Below are 12,595 nucleotides of genomic sequence, written 5' to 3' on the forward strand. Positions count from 1 at the left end.
GAGGGAGAATAGGGACAGGGACATGTAGAGAAAGGAGAGGGAGAATAGGGACAGGGACATGTAGAGAAAGGAGAGGGAGAATAGGGACAGGGACATGTAGAGAAAGGGGAGGGGAGGGAGAATAGGGACAGGGACATGTAGAGAAAGGAGAGGGAGAATAGGGACAGGGACATGTAGAGAAAGGGGAGGGAGGGGGAGAATAGGGACAGGGACATGTAGAGAAAGGAGGGAGAATAGGGACAGGGACATGTAGAGAAAGGGGAGGGGAGAATAGGGACAGGGACATGTAGAGAAAGGGGAGGGACATGAGGAGGGAGAATAGGGACAGGGACATGTAGAGAAAGGAGAGGGAGAATAGGGACAGGGACATGTAGAGAAAGGAGAGGGAGAATAGGGACAGGGACATGTAGAGAAAGGAGGAGGGAGAATAGGGACAGGGACATGTAGAGAAATGGAGAGGAGAATAGGGACAGGGACATGTAGGAAAGGAGGGAGAAATAGGGACAGGGACATGTAGAGAAAGGAGAGGGAGAATAGGGACAGGGACATGTAGAGAAAGGAGGAGGGAGGGAGAATAGGGACAGGGACATGTAGAGAAAGGAGAGGGAGAATAGGGACAGGGACATGTAGAGAAAGGAGAGGGAGAATAGGGACAGGGACATGTAGAGAAGGGAGAATAGGACAGGGACATGTAGAGAAAGGAGAGGGAGAATAGGGACAGGGACATGTAGAGAAAGGGAGGGAGAATAGGGACAGGGACATGTAGAGAAAGGGAGGGAGGGAGGGAGAATAGGGACAGGGACATGTAGAGAAAGGAGGAGGGAGGGAGAATAGGGACAGGGACATGTAGAGAAAGGAGAGGAGGGAGGGAGAATAGGGACAGGGACATGTAGAGAAAGGAGAGGGAGAATAGGGACAGGGACATGTAGAGAAAGGAGAGGGACAGGGACATGTAGAGAAAGGAGGGGAGGGAGGGAGAATAGGGACAGGGACATGTAGAGAAAGGAGAGGGAGGGAGGGAGAATAGGGACAGGGACATGTAGAGAAAGGGGAGGGAGGGAGGGAGAATAGGGACAGGGACATGTAGAGAAAGGGGAGGGAGGGAGAATAGGGACAGGGACATGTAGAGAAAGGGGAGGGAGGGAGGGAGAATAGGGACAGGGACATGTAGAGAAAGGGGAGGAGGGAGGGAGAATAGGGACAGGGACATGTAGAGAAAGGAGGAGGGGGAGAATAGGGACAGGGACATGTAGAGAAAGGGGGAGGAGGGAGGGAGAATAGGGACAGGGACATGTAGAGAAAGGAGAGGAGGGAGAATAGGGACAGGGACATGTAGAGAAAGGAGAGGGAGGGAGGGAGAATAGGGACAGGGACATGTAGAGAAAGGAGAGGAGGGAGGGAGAATAGGGACAGGGACATGTAGAGAAAGGAGGGAGGGAGAATAGGGACAGGGACATGTAGAGAAAGGAGAGGGAGAATAGGGACAGGGACATGTAGAGAAAGGGGGAAGGAGAGGGAGGGACATGTATAGGGACAGGGACATGTAGAGAAAGGAGAGGGAGGGAGGGAGAATAGGGACAGGGACATGTAGAGAAAGGGGAGGGAGGGAGAATAGGGACAGGGACATGTAGAGAAAGGAGGGAGGGAGGGAGGGAATAGGGACAGGGACATGTAGAGAAAGGAGAGGAAGAATAGGGACAGGGACATGTAGAGAAAGGAGAGGGAGAAATAGGGACAGGGACATGTAGAGAAAGGAGAGGGAGAATAGGGACAGGGACATGTAGAGAAAGGAGAGGGAGAATAGGGACAGGGACATGTAGAGAAAGGAGAGGGAGGGAGGGGAGAATAGGGACAGGGACATGTAGAGAAAGGGGAGGGAGGGAGGGAGAATAGGGACAGGGACATGTAGAGAAAGGAGAGGGAGAATAGGGACAGGGACATGTAGAGAAAGGAGGAGGGAGAATAGGGACAGGGACATGTAGAGAAAGGAGAGGGAGAATAGGGACAGGGACATGTAGAGAAAGGAGAGGGAGGGAGGGAGAATAGGGACAGGGACATGTAGAGAAAGGGACAGGGAGGGAGAGGGAGAGATAGGGACAGGGACATGTAGAGAAAGGGGAGGGAGGGAGAATAGGGACAGGGACATGTAGAGAAAGGGGAGGGAGGGAGAATAGGGACAGGGACATGTAGAGAAAGGGGAGGGAGGGAGAATAGGGACAGGGACATGTAGAGAAAGGGGAGGGAGAATAGGGACAGGGACATGTAGAGAAAGGGGAGGGAGGGAGGGAGAATAGGGACAGGGACATGTAGAGAAAGGGGAGGGAGGAGGGAGAATAGGGACAGGGACATGTAGAGAAAGGAGAGGGAGAATAGGGACAGGGACATGTAGAGAAAGGGGAGGGAGAATAGGGACAGGGACATGTAGAGAAAGGAGAGGGAGAATAGGGACAGGGACATGTAGAGAAAGGGGAGGGAGGGAGAATAGGGACAGGGACATGTAGAGAAAGGGGAGGGAGAATAGGGACAGGGACATGTAGAGAAAGGGGGGAGGGAGGGAGGGAGAGCATAGGGACAGGGACATGTAGAGAAAGGGGGGGAAGGAGGGAGGGAGAATAGGGACAGGGACATGTAGAGAAGGGGGAAGGAGGGAGAATAGGGACAGGGACATGTAGAGAAAGGGGGACAGGGAGGGAGGGGGAGGAGCAGGGAGAATAGGGACAGGGACATGCATGGAAAGGGAGGGAGGGACATGTAGAGAAAGGGGGGAAGGAGGGAAGGAGAATAGGGACAGGGACATGTAGAGAAAGGGGGAAGGAGGGACATGGGAGAATAGGGACAGGGACATGTAGAGAAAGGGGGAAGGAGGGAGGGAGAATAGGGACAGGGACATGTAGAGAAAGGGGGGAAGGAGAATAGGGACAGGGACATGTAGAGAAGGGGGGGAAGGAGGGAGGGAGAATAGGGACAGGGACATGTAGAGAAGGGGGAAGGAGGGGGAGAATAGGGACAGGGACATGTAGGGACAGGGACATGTAGAGAAAGGGGGAAGGAGGGAGGGAGAATAGGGACAGGGACATGTAGAGAAAGGGGGGAAGGAGGGAGGAGAATAGGGACAGGGACATGTAGAGAAAGGGGGAAGGAGGGAGGGAGAATAGGGACAGGGACATGTAGAGAAAGGGGGAAGGAGGGAGGGAGAATAGGGACAGGGACATGTAGAGAAAGGGGGAAGGAGGGAGGGAGAATAGGGACAGGGACATGTAGAGAAAGGGGGAAGGAGGGAGGGAGAATAGGGACAGGGACATGTAGAGAAAGGGGGGAAGGAGGGAGGGAGAGCATAGGGACAGGGACATGTAGAGAAGGAGGAGGGAGAGCATGGCCTGGGACATGTAGAGAAGGAGGGAGGGAGAGCATGGCCTGGGACATGTAGAGAAGGAGTGAGGGAGAGCATGGCCTGGGACATGTAGAGAAGGAGGGAGGGAGAGCATGGCCTGGGACATGTAGAGAAGGAGGGAGGGAGAGCATGGCCTGGGACATGTAGAGAAGGGGGAGGGAGAGCAAGGCCTAGGGACAGGGACATGTAGAGAAAGGGGGGAGAATAGGGACAGGGACATGTAGAGAAAGGGGGGAAGGAGGGAGGGAGAATAGGGACAGGGACATGTAGAGAAGGGGGGAAGGAGGGAGGGAGAATAGGGACAGGGACATGTAGAGAAGGGGGGGAAGGAGGGAGGGAGAGAGATAGGGACAGGGACATGTAGAGAAGGAGGGAGGGAGAATAAGGACTGGGACATGTAGAGAAGGGGGAGGGAGGGAGAATAGGGACAGGGACATGTAGAGAAAGGGGGAAGGAGGGAGGGAGAATAGGGACAGGGACATGTAGGACAGGGACATGTAGAGAAGGGGGAAGGAGGGAGGGAGAGGGACAGGCCTGGGACATGTAGAGAAGGAGGGAGGGAGAGCATGGCCTGGGACATGTAGAGAAGGAGGGAGGGAGAGCATGGCCTGGGACATGTAGAGAAGGAGGGAGGGAGAGCATGGCCTGGGACATGTAGAGAAGGAGGGAGGGAGAGGGACAGGGACTGGGACATGTAGAGAAGGAGGGAGGGAGGGAGCATAGGCCTGGGACATGTAGAGAAGGGGGAGGGGGGGGAGAATAGGGACAGGGACATGTAGAGAAAGGGGGAAGGAGGGAGGGAGAATAGGGACAGGGACATGTAGAGAAAGGGGGGAAGGGAGAATAGGAGGGACATGAGATGGCCTGGGACATGTAGAGAAGGGGGGAGGGAGGAGCATGGCCTGGGACATGTAGAGAAGGGGGAGGGGGAGGGAGCATGGCCTGGGACATGTAGAGAAGGGGGGAGGGAGAGCATGGCCTGGGACATGTAGAGAAGGGGGGAGGGAGAGCATGGCAGGGACATGGGACATGTAGAGAAGGAGGGAGGGAGAGCATGGCCTGGGACATGTAGAGAAGGGGGAAGGAGGGAGGGAGAGCATGGCCTGGGACATGTAGAGAAGGGGGAGGGAGAGCATGGCCTGGGACATGTAGAGAAGGGGAGGGGGAGGGAGAATAGCATGGCCTGGGACATGTAGAGAAGGAGGGAGGGGGAGAGAATAGGCCTGGGACATGTAGAGAAAGGGGGGAGGGAGAGCATGGCCTGGGACATGTAGAGAAGGAGGGGAGGGAGAGCATGGCCTGGGACATGTAGAGAAGGAGGGAGGGAGGGAGCATGGCCTGGGACATGTAGAGAAGGAGGGAGGGAGAGCATGGCCTGGGACATGTAGAGAAGGGGGAGGGAGAGCATGGCCTGGGACATGTAGAGAAGGGGGAGGGAGAGCATGGCCTGGGACATGTAGAGAAGGAGGAGGGAGAGCATGGCCTGGGACATGTAGAGAAGGAGGGAGGGAGAGCATGGCCTGGGACATGTAGAGAAGGAGGGGAGGGAGAGCATGGCATAGGGACATGTAGGGACATGTAGAGAAGGAGGGAGGAAGAGCATGGCCTGGGACATGTAGAGAAGGAGGGAGGAAGAGCATGGCCTGGGACATGTAGAGAAGGAGGGAGGGAGAGCATGGCCTGGGACATGTAGAGAAGGGGGAGGGAGAGCATGGCCTGGGACATGTAGAGAAGGAGGGAGGGAGAGCATGGCCTGGGACATGTAGAGAAGGAGGGAGGGAGAGCATGGCCTGGGACATGTAGAGAAGGGGGAGGGAGAGCAAGGCCTGGGACATGTAGAGAAGGGGGAGGGAGAGCATGGCCTGGGACATGTAGAGAAGGGGGAGGGAGAGCATGGCCTGGGACATGTAGAGAAGGAGGGAGGGAGAGCATGGCCTGGGACATGTAGAGAAGGAGGGAGGGAGAGCATGGCCTGGGACATGTAGAGAAGGAGGGAGGAAGAGCATGGCCTGGGACATGTAGAGAAGGAGGGAGGAAGAGCATGGCCTGGGACATGTAGAGAAGGAGGGAGGGAGAGCATGGCCTGGGACATGTAGAGAAGGGGGAGGGAGAGCATGGCCTGGGACATGTAGAGAAGGAGGGAGGGAGAGCATGGCCTGGGACATGTAGAGAAGGAGGGAGGGAGAGCATGGCCTGGGACATGTAGAGAAGGAGGGAGGGAGAGCATGGCCTGGGACATGTAGAGAAGGAGGGAGGGAGAGCATGGCCTGGGACATTCCTGGACGCTGTTCCACCTCCCAGGGGGAATGGCAACGCCAGTTTACCCAGAAAATGATCTTCCAGTCAGGGTTTGTGGGGGGGTTGTTGGCTCCCTTCGCAGGGGGTTAACACTATTGACTCAAGAGGACAGTCAATCAGACAGTGTCCATCCCCGCATCCCCTCAAGGGGACCATAACGCGCCCCTCGAGGTCACTTCCTCTGTCCTGAAGAGACAACACTATGCTCACGCTCCTTTCTCTCACTCTGCTCATTTCCTCTCCGTTGATGTTTATTGTGACTATGGGATGTATGCTTCCTGTTTGTTTTCTGTATGGGTACATGTGTTAGTGTTTGCATCCCAGTGGTTTGATGTATAAGACTAAGAGCATGTGAAGCACATTGTTTACAGCGGTTTTGGAAAGTTATTATTTTCATGGTAAAGTTGCTGTTCATGCTTCTGTTTGCAGATGTAATATAAACTTACAACACAGCCATTAACATTTTAATCACTTTCTCTCACCTTCCCTTCCTGTCTCTCTCTCTTTCTCTCCATTTCCCTCTCTCTGTCTCTCTCTCCTCTCTGTCTCTCTCCTCTCCATCTCCCTCTCTCTCTGTCTCTCTCTCCTCTCCATCTCCCTCTCCATCTCTCTCTCTCCATCTCGCTCTCGCTCTCTCTCCATCTCGCTCTCCGTCTCTCTCCATCTCTGTCTCTATCTCTCTCTCTCTCCATCTCTCTCTCCATCGCTCTCGCTGTCTCTCTCTCCATCTCTCTCTCCGTCTCTCTCTCCTCTCAGGCAGAGCAGAGCGTAGTGTCTCTGTGTAAGGTCCAGGGTCTGGCTACAGTAGCTGACCTCTACAGGCAGCACATGGATCAGCTGCTCCAGTGGCTCTCAGCCTCTCAGAAGACCTGGACCAGCTACTCCCCCCAGAGACTGCAGCTCCAGGTCATCGCCACCCAATCAGGTGAGACTATAGGTCAGGCTTCTCCAAGCGTGTTCCTGGAGAGCCTACCCTCATGTAGGTTTTAAATCCAACTCCACTTGTAACTAACCTGATTCAACTGATCAGATAGATATTCATTCAAATCAGGTGTGTTAGATTAGGTTGGAGAGAACCTACAGGAACAGGGTTGGAGAGCTCTGCTATAGGTCATCTCTGGCCAGTCATGTGAGACTAGCCACATCGCTGGCCAATCAGGTGAGCATATATCCACATTGCTGGCAAATCAGATGAGAATACATGTCCATTCTGTCCAATCAGAAGACCAATCTGTAACCAACCCATTACTGTCCAAACAGTCATATCTGGCCAATCAGGTGAGACGAAAACCACATTATTGTCAGAATCATGTGAGACCAAAGGCAGAGAGGAAGAGGCGAAGCAAGAGGTTTTACTCCGCCCAAAATCTGTCCACGAAAATAAGCCTAAGATGGGAGGAATTTTTGGTCAATGGGAGAGTGTTGAATTTGGTCAATAAAAAATGGAATTGCTCATTTTCTAAGTGAAGCTTATTCGATCAACTGAAGTTTTGGAACGATTAGGTTGTTCCGAATTTACTGATATAAGTGGACACACGTTGCATTTACCCAACTTTGATTAAAACAGCTTTATATTGGAGTTGTTCCTGTTGTCATAGGGAGAGGACTCATCATGGATAGAACCCGTTTTAGTGTGGATATTGCCATTGACGGCTTCCACCATTTTAAAGTAGACAATTGGGTGGCGATTCCTATGATTTTGGAGCAATCAGCCAATGAAGAATAAGAAAATTGACTACTTTAAAATGGAAATGGCTTCAATGGTGCTGCCCTTGCGGTCACAGACTCTATAATGGCATAACCATAACCGCCTCCACCCTGACTTCCATATTTGAAGACATGTATTTCTACTGTTAGTGCGGGTCACATGACTATCTTGTCAATATAGTATACAATATTTGCTACATGTCATCGCTGGCCAGTCAGGTGAGACTATAGTCAAGCTATTACCTCTATGTTGTTTCCCCACCACTCCTATAAATACCAGTTATAGAGTGGATATTGTCATTGAAGGCAACCCTTCATTCCATACCAGCCAAACAGCCACCATCATAGATTTACACTGAACAAAAATATAAACACAGAATGCGATCATTTCAAAGGTTTTACTGAGTTACACTTCATATCAGTAAATCAGTCAATTGAAATACATTTATTAGACCCTAATCTATGGATTTCACATGACTGGGAATACAGATATGCATCTGTTAGTCACATATACCAAGAAAACAAAAAGAAGGGGCGTGAATCAGAAAACCAGTCGGTATCAGGTGGGACCATTTGCCTCATGCAGCGCGACACATCTCCTTCACAGAGAGTTGATCAGGCTGTTGATTGTGGCCTGTGGAATGTTGTCCCACTCCTCTACAATGGATGTGTGATGTTGTAACACCTGTCAGGAGGCTGGATTATCTTGGCAAAGGAGAAATACTCACTAACAGGAATGGAAACAAATGTTGGTATGTCCGTTCTATTCACTTTATTTCTACGCTGTCATCTACCCTTAAAACCTGTATGACTCTGAGACAAGTCAAAGACCTTTGACTCAAGTCCCCTTTAGAAACACTCACACAGACAGAAAGAGACTTGCCTGGCTACCCAAACTCCTTGCACCGGCAAAACATCACACCCATGGATGTTAGTTTCTTCTTCGCAATGAGTCAGTATCTGAGTACCTCCTCTACGGTCTGATTGGTCCCTCTGATTTGGGCCAGAGCCAGAACAAAAATGTGTAAAGCGGCACTTTTAAAGATGTCATTGGCTTTGATACTCTGATGGTTAGAGATGATCCAATCGCTGATGACTTGGTTTTGTACAACACCCCGCACTTTGATGTCACTACAAACGACTTCAATGGTGGCAGTCTGACTGAAGTATGTAGCGAATGATAGCAGCAGAATAATTCAGTTTGGGGCATCTGGCAAGTCAGCAACATAACCTGCCATTATCCAGCTACACACAGAAAGCTTGTCATTAGAGCCAAGTTAGCTTAGTGACAAGGGTAAATCCCCCCCCCCCCCCCCCTCCCAGTCTGTCTCAGTCCAGGTTAGGGAGGGTTACAGGGCTCTGAACCTCACTGTACACATTACTTTACCCCTATCCCCCCACCCCCACCCCCAGTCTGTCTGTTACTTTACCCCCATCATAATCCTCTGACATTAGCACCTCCAACACACGTTCTTTCATCCTGGATCGCTCTCTCTTTCTCTCTTCGCACATTCCAGCTGCGTGACATCTTTCCATTTTGTGTTTTCTCTCTCTTTCTTTCTTTCTTTCTTTCTTTCTTTCTTTCTTCCCCCCCCCCCCCCAAGGGGCTTTATTGGCATGGGAAACATGTGTTAACATTGCCAAAGCAAGTGAGGTAGATAATATATAAAAATTAACAGTAAACATTACACATACAAAAGTTTCAAAACAATAAAGATATTACAAATGTCATATTATATATATATATATATATATATATATATATATATATATATATATATATATATATATATATATATATATATATATATATATATATATACAGTGCCTTGCGAAAGTATTCGGCCGCCTTGAACTTTGCGACCTTTTGCCACATTTCAGGCTTCAAACATAAAGATATAAAACTGTATTTTTTTGTGAAGAATCAACAACAAGTGGGACACAATCATGAAGTGGAACGACATTTATTGGATATTTCAAACTTTTTTAACAAATCAAAAACTGAAAAATTGGGCGTGCAAAATTATTCAGCCCCTTTACTTTCAGTGCAGCAAACTCTCTCCAGAAGTTCAGTGAGGATCTCTGAATGATCCAATGTTGACCTAAATGACTAATGATGATAAATACAATCCACCTGTGTGTAATCAAGTCTCCGTATAAATGCACCTGCACTGTGATAGTCTCAGAGGTCCGTTAAAAGCGCAGAGAGCATCATGAAGAACAAGGAACACACCAGGCAGGTCCGAGATACTGTTGTGTAAAATACAGTTTTATATCTTTATGTTTGAAGCCTGAAATGTGGCAAAAGGTCGCAAAGTTCAAGGCGGCCGAATACTTTCGCAAGGCACTGTATTTATCAGATGATAGTAACAGGATGTACTGAACAGGTATTTGAGGTTTCTGCTCTGATTGTATGAGAACAGCAATGAACAGCTGTAGTATGTCCTCTCGTCCCCTAAGCCTCCAGTCATAACTGACCAGTCCATTCTAAGTTTACGGTCACACCCCCCCCCCAGTCTTTGTGTGCTTATTTTTAAAATACTCCCTACAAAGCCCCTCGCCATTCCGGGGTTAACTTTTCACCTTTCTGGCCACTATGCCAAAGCATTCTGGGAATATGGGCCTGGGAGCCAATGGAGAGACATGTTATAGATTATAGCATCTATTAGTGGATGTTTGAGATCTGAGAATATCCCATTCTCTTAGTCATAGTCTGGTCTCACCTTCTGACTGCTGTTTGTCAGACATAAACTTTGTCCTCCCATTTCCTCTTCACACTGGCATTGCTCCTCTTTTCCGTACGCGTGTGTGTGATCCCTGCGTTCGTGTATGTGTTTGTCTGTAAATGTCCCTGCGTTTTTGTGTGTGTCTCTGCATGCACGTGTGTGTGTGTGTGTGTGTTCCTTCACTGTCTCTGGTCTGGCACCCTCTGGCCCTGTAAAAATAAATCCCCTCTGTGTCTGTGTGCCTACACCACACCAGACACTGCCAGGTGAGCAGGGCAGGACACTGTGGTCAACTGGCTGTGTACTAGGGATCATTTTAGAGGGATCCAGCCTAGCTGACCCTCTCATTTCAGCAGTGAGTTAGTGTGAAGAGGCCTTGAGATGTCTGCTCTGGTCTGACACCTTCACCCTGTTTGTGGCACCGTTTTGATTCGCACATTCCTGCTGCGTGACATCTTTCCATTTTGTGTCCTCTCTGTCTCTCTCTCTCTCTCTGTCTGTGTCTCTGTCTGTGTCTCTGTCTCACTCTGTCACTCTCTCACTCTGTCTCTCTCTGTCTCTCTGTCTGTCTGTCTCTCTCTCTGTCTGTCTCTGTCTCTCTCTCAATCTGTCTCTCTCTGTCTCTCTGTCTGTCTGTCTCTTTGTCTCTCTCTCTCTGTCTCTCTCAATCTGTCTCTCTCTGTCTCTCTGTCTGTCTCTTTGTCTCTCTCTCTCTCTGTCTGTCTCTGTTTCTCTCTCTCTGTCTCTCTCTGTCTCTCTCTGTCTGTCTCTCTCCCTCTCCCTCTCTCTCTCTCTGTCTTTACCCTCCATTGCCTTGTTCTCTCTTTCTCTCCCTCTCTGTATCTGCTTCTTGGGGGAAGTCCGTTCTACTGGCCAGCCGCTGCCCTCATCATCACAGGATATCCTCTGTCTCTACAGCGTCATACACACACACATAGTCAGACAGACGGTTAGTGTGTGTGAGCTGGGAATACTTTCACTGTCAATTTCCCATCCAGTGACTGACCCAGCCTGGTAACACGACTTACCGCAACACACACACACACACACACTCAAGCAATTCACACACAAAAGCTCCTTTAACTCATGTCTCATTTCCTTGTTGCTGTGTGTCACAGTCTGGTCAGTCCTTGGAACTTTCCCTGTAGTGGTCAGTAGTACTAATAATAGGACTTCTGTGTGTGTTCAGGCCCAGTCATTGGAGAGTTCCTGCCCTTGCTAATGCCCCTTCTGCAGAACTGTCTGGACCCAGAGAGAGACCCTGAGATGAGACTACACATCTTCACCATGCTGTCCAAACTGCTGCTGGACGCTACACACACACTGGACTCCCAGGGGTGAGTTCTGAATACACACACACAACCAGCCGGTCCCATCTGAATCCCTCCCCCTTGGCCCTAACCCTTCAAAGTTTACATATCTGTAAGGTTGAAGCAACACTGCTTAAATACCTCTCCAGGCATGCTAACATGGGGGGGTCCAAAAGGAGGGATAGTGAGTGATTTGGGACCAGCTGATACACAGACTCCCACACACACACACACACACACACACACACACACACACATACAGACTCCCACACACACAAACACACACACACACACACACACACACACACACACACACACACACACACACACACACACACACACACAGACTCCCACACACACAAACACACACACACACATACAGACTCCCACACACACACACATACAGACTCCCACACACGCACACACACACAGACTCCCACACACACACACATACAAACACAAACTGACGCAAGGACATGCGCATGCTCATGCACGTAAATTCACATACTGTACACACACACACACACACATACACATGCACATACACACACAAACCTGTGTCCACCACACAGACATAAAAAATGCATGATAAACCCCTAGCTCCTACACCTACAGCTAAGTTGCAGAGTGAAAACAGGAAGTACCTCTGGTTTCCCGACATGCCACAATATGGGTAAAGGAGAGGTGAAAGTTCAGTAATGGTCTTAGATACACACAGTTAAAGCCAGGCTGGACCGGTATAGCCCAGGTTGACTTTCCACAGGCTCGTTAGCGCAGGCTGACCTAAACCTGTCACGTTTGTTTTCATTTCTCCAAACTGCCCTGAACGTGATGTGTTTCTCCCCAGGCGTTATTAGCAGATTTAGCACAGCTCATGTTTTTCCAACTTCCCCTCATTAACTGTAGAATTAGCAGCCCAGCGACACGGGACCCTCGTCAACAGAAGTAGTTGTCAATGATGTATTATGTACAGCAAGTCTATGGTAGCTGTCCCATCTCAGGCTCTGCAGACTGCAGTGGGTCTGTTTATTCTCTATGAGGCTTGGGCTATATAGAGTCTATGGCTACTATAGGAGATTGGTCATAATAGGAAAAACCATGGGTGTAATTTCCACTAGTAAGGGAGGGGACATGCCCCCCCTACCCCTACTTTTGACTGTTTA

At 50.0% G+C, this 12,595-nt stretch overlaps 1 protein-coding gene across 1 annotated transcript; it reads left to right on the top strand.

The window, feature by feature from the left end:
- The first annotated feature begins 6,425 nt into the window (after nt 1–6,425).
- On the top strand, nt 6,426–12,289 carry LOC135532515 (dynein axonemal assembly factor 5-like). Its single transcript, XM_064959993.1, has 3 exons — nt 6,426–6,614; nt 11,312–11,459; nt 12,280–12,289. The coding sequence occupies exons 1-3, from the start codon at nt 6,518–6,520 to the stop codon at nt 12,287–12,289; spliced, it is 255 nt and encodes an 84-aa protein (XP_064816065.1). The 5' UTR covers nt 6,426–6,517.
- The last annotated feature ends 306 nt before the right edge of the window (nt 12,290–12,595 follow it).

Source organism: Oncorhynchus masou, unplaced genomic scaffold (assembly GCF_036934945.1).
Source record: "Oncorhynchus masou masou isolate Uvic2021 unplaced genomic scaffold, UVic_Omas_1.1 unplaced_scaffold_1887, whole genome shotgun sequence".
Taxonomy (NCBI): domain Eukaryota; kingdom Metazoa; phylum Chordata; class Actinopteri; order Salmoniformes; family Salmonidae; genus Oncorhynchus; species Oncorhynchus masou.

Bases quoted from the DNA above. Each gene is read 5' to 3' on its own strand.
- LOC135532515 (XM_064959993.1), top strand. From the start codon at position 6,518: ATGGATCAGCTGCTCCAGTGGCTCTCAGCCTCTCAGAAGACCTGGACC. The intron at 6,615-11,311 runs GTGAGACTATAG...GTGTGTGTTCAG, and splicing joins GGTCATCGCCACCCAATCAG to GCCCAGTCATTGGAGAGTTC.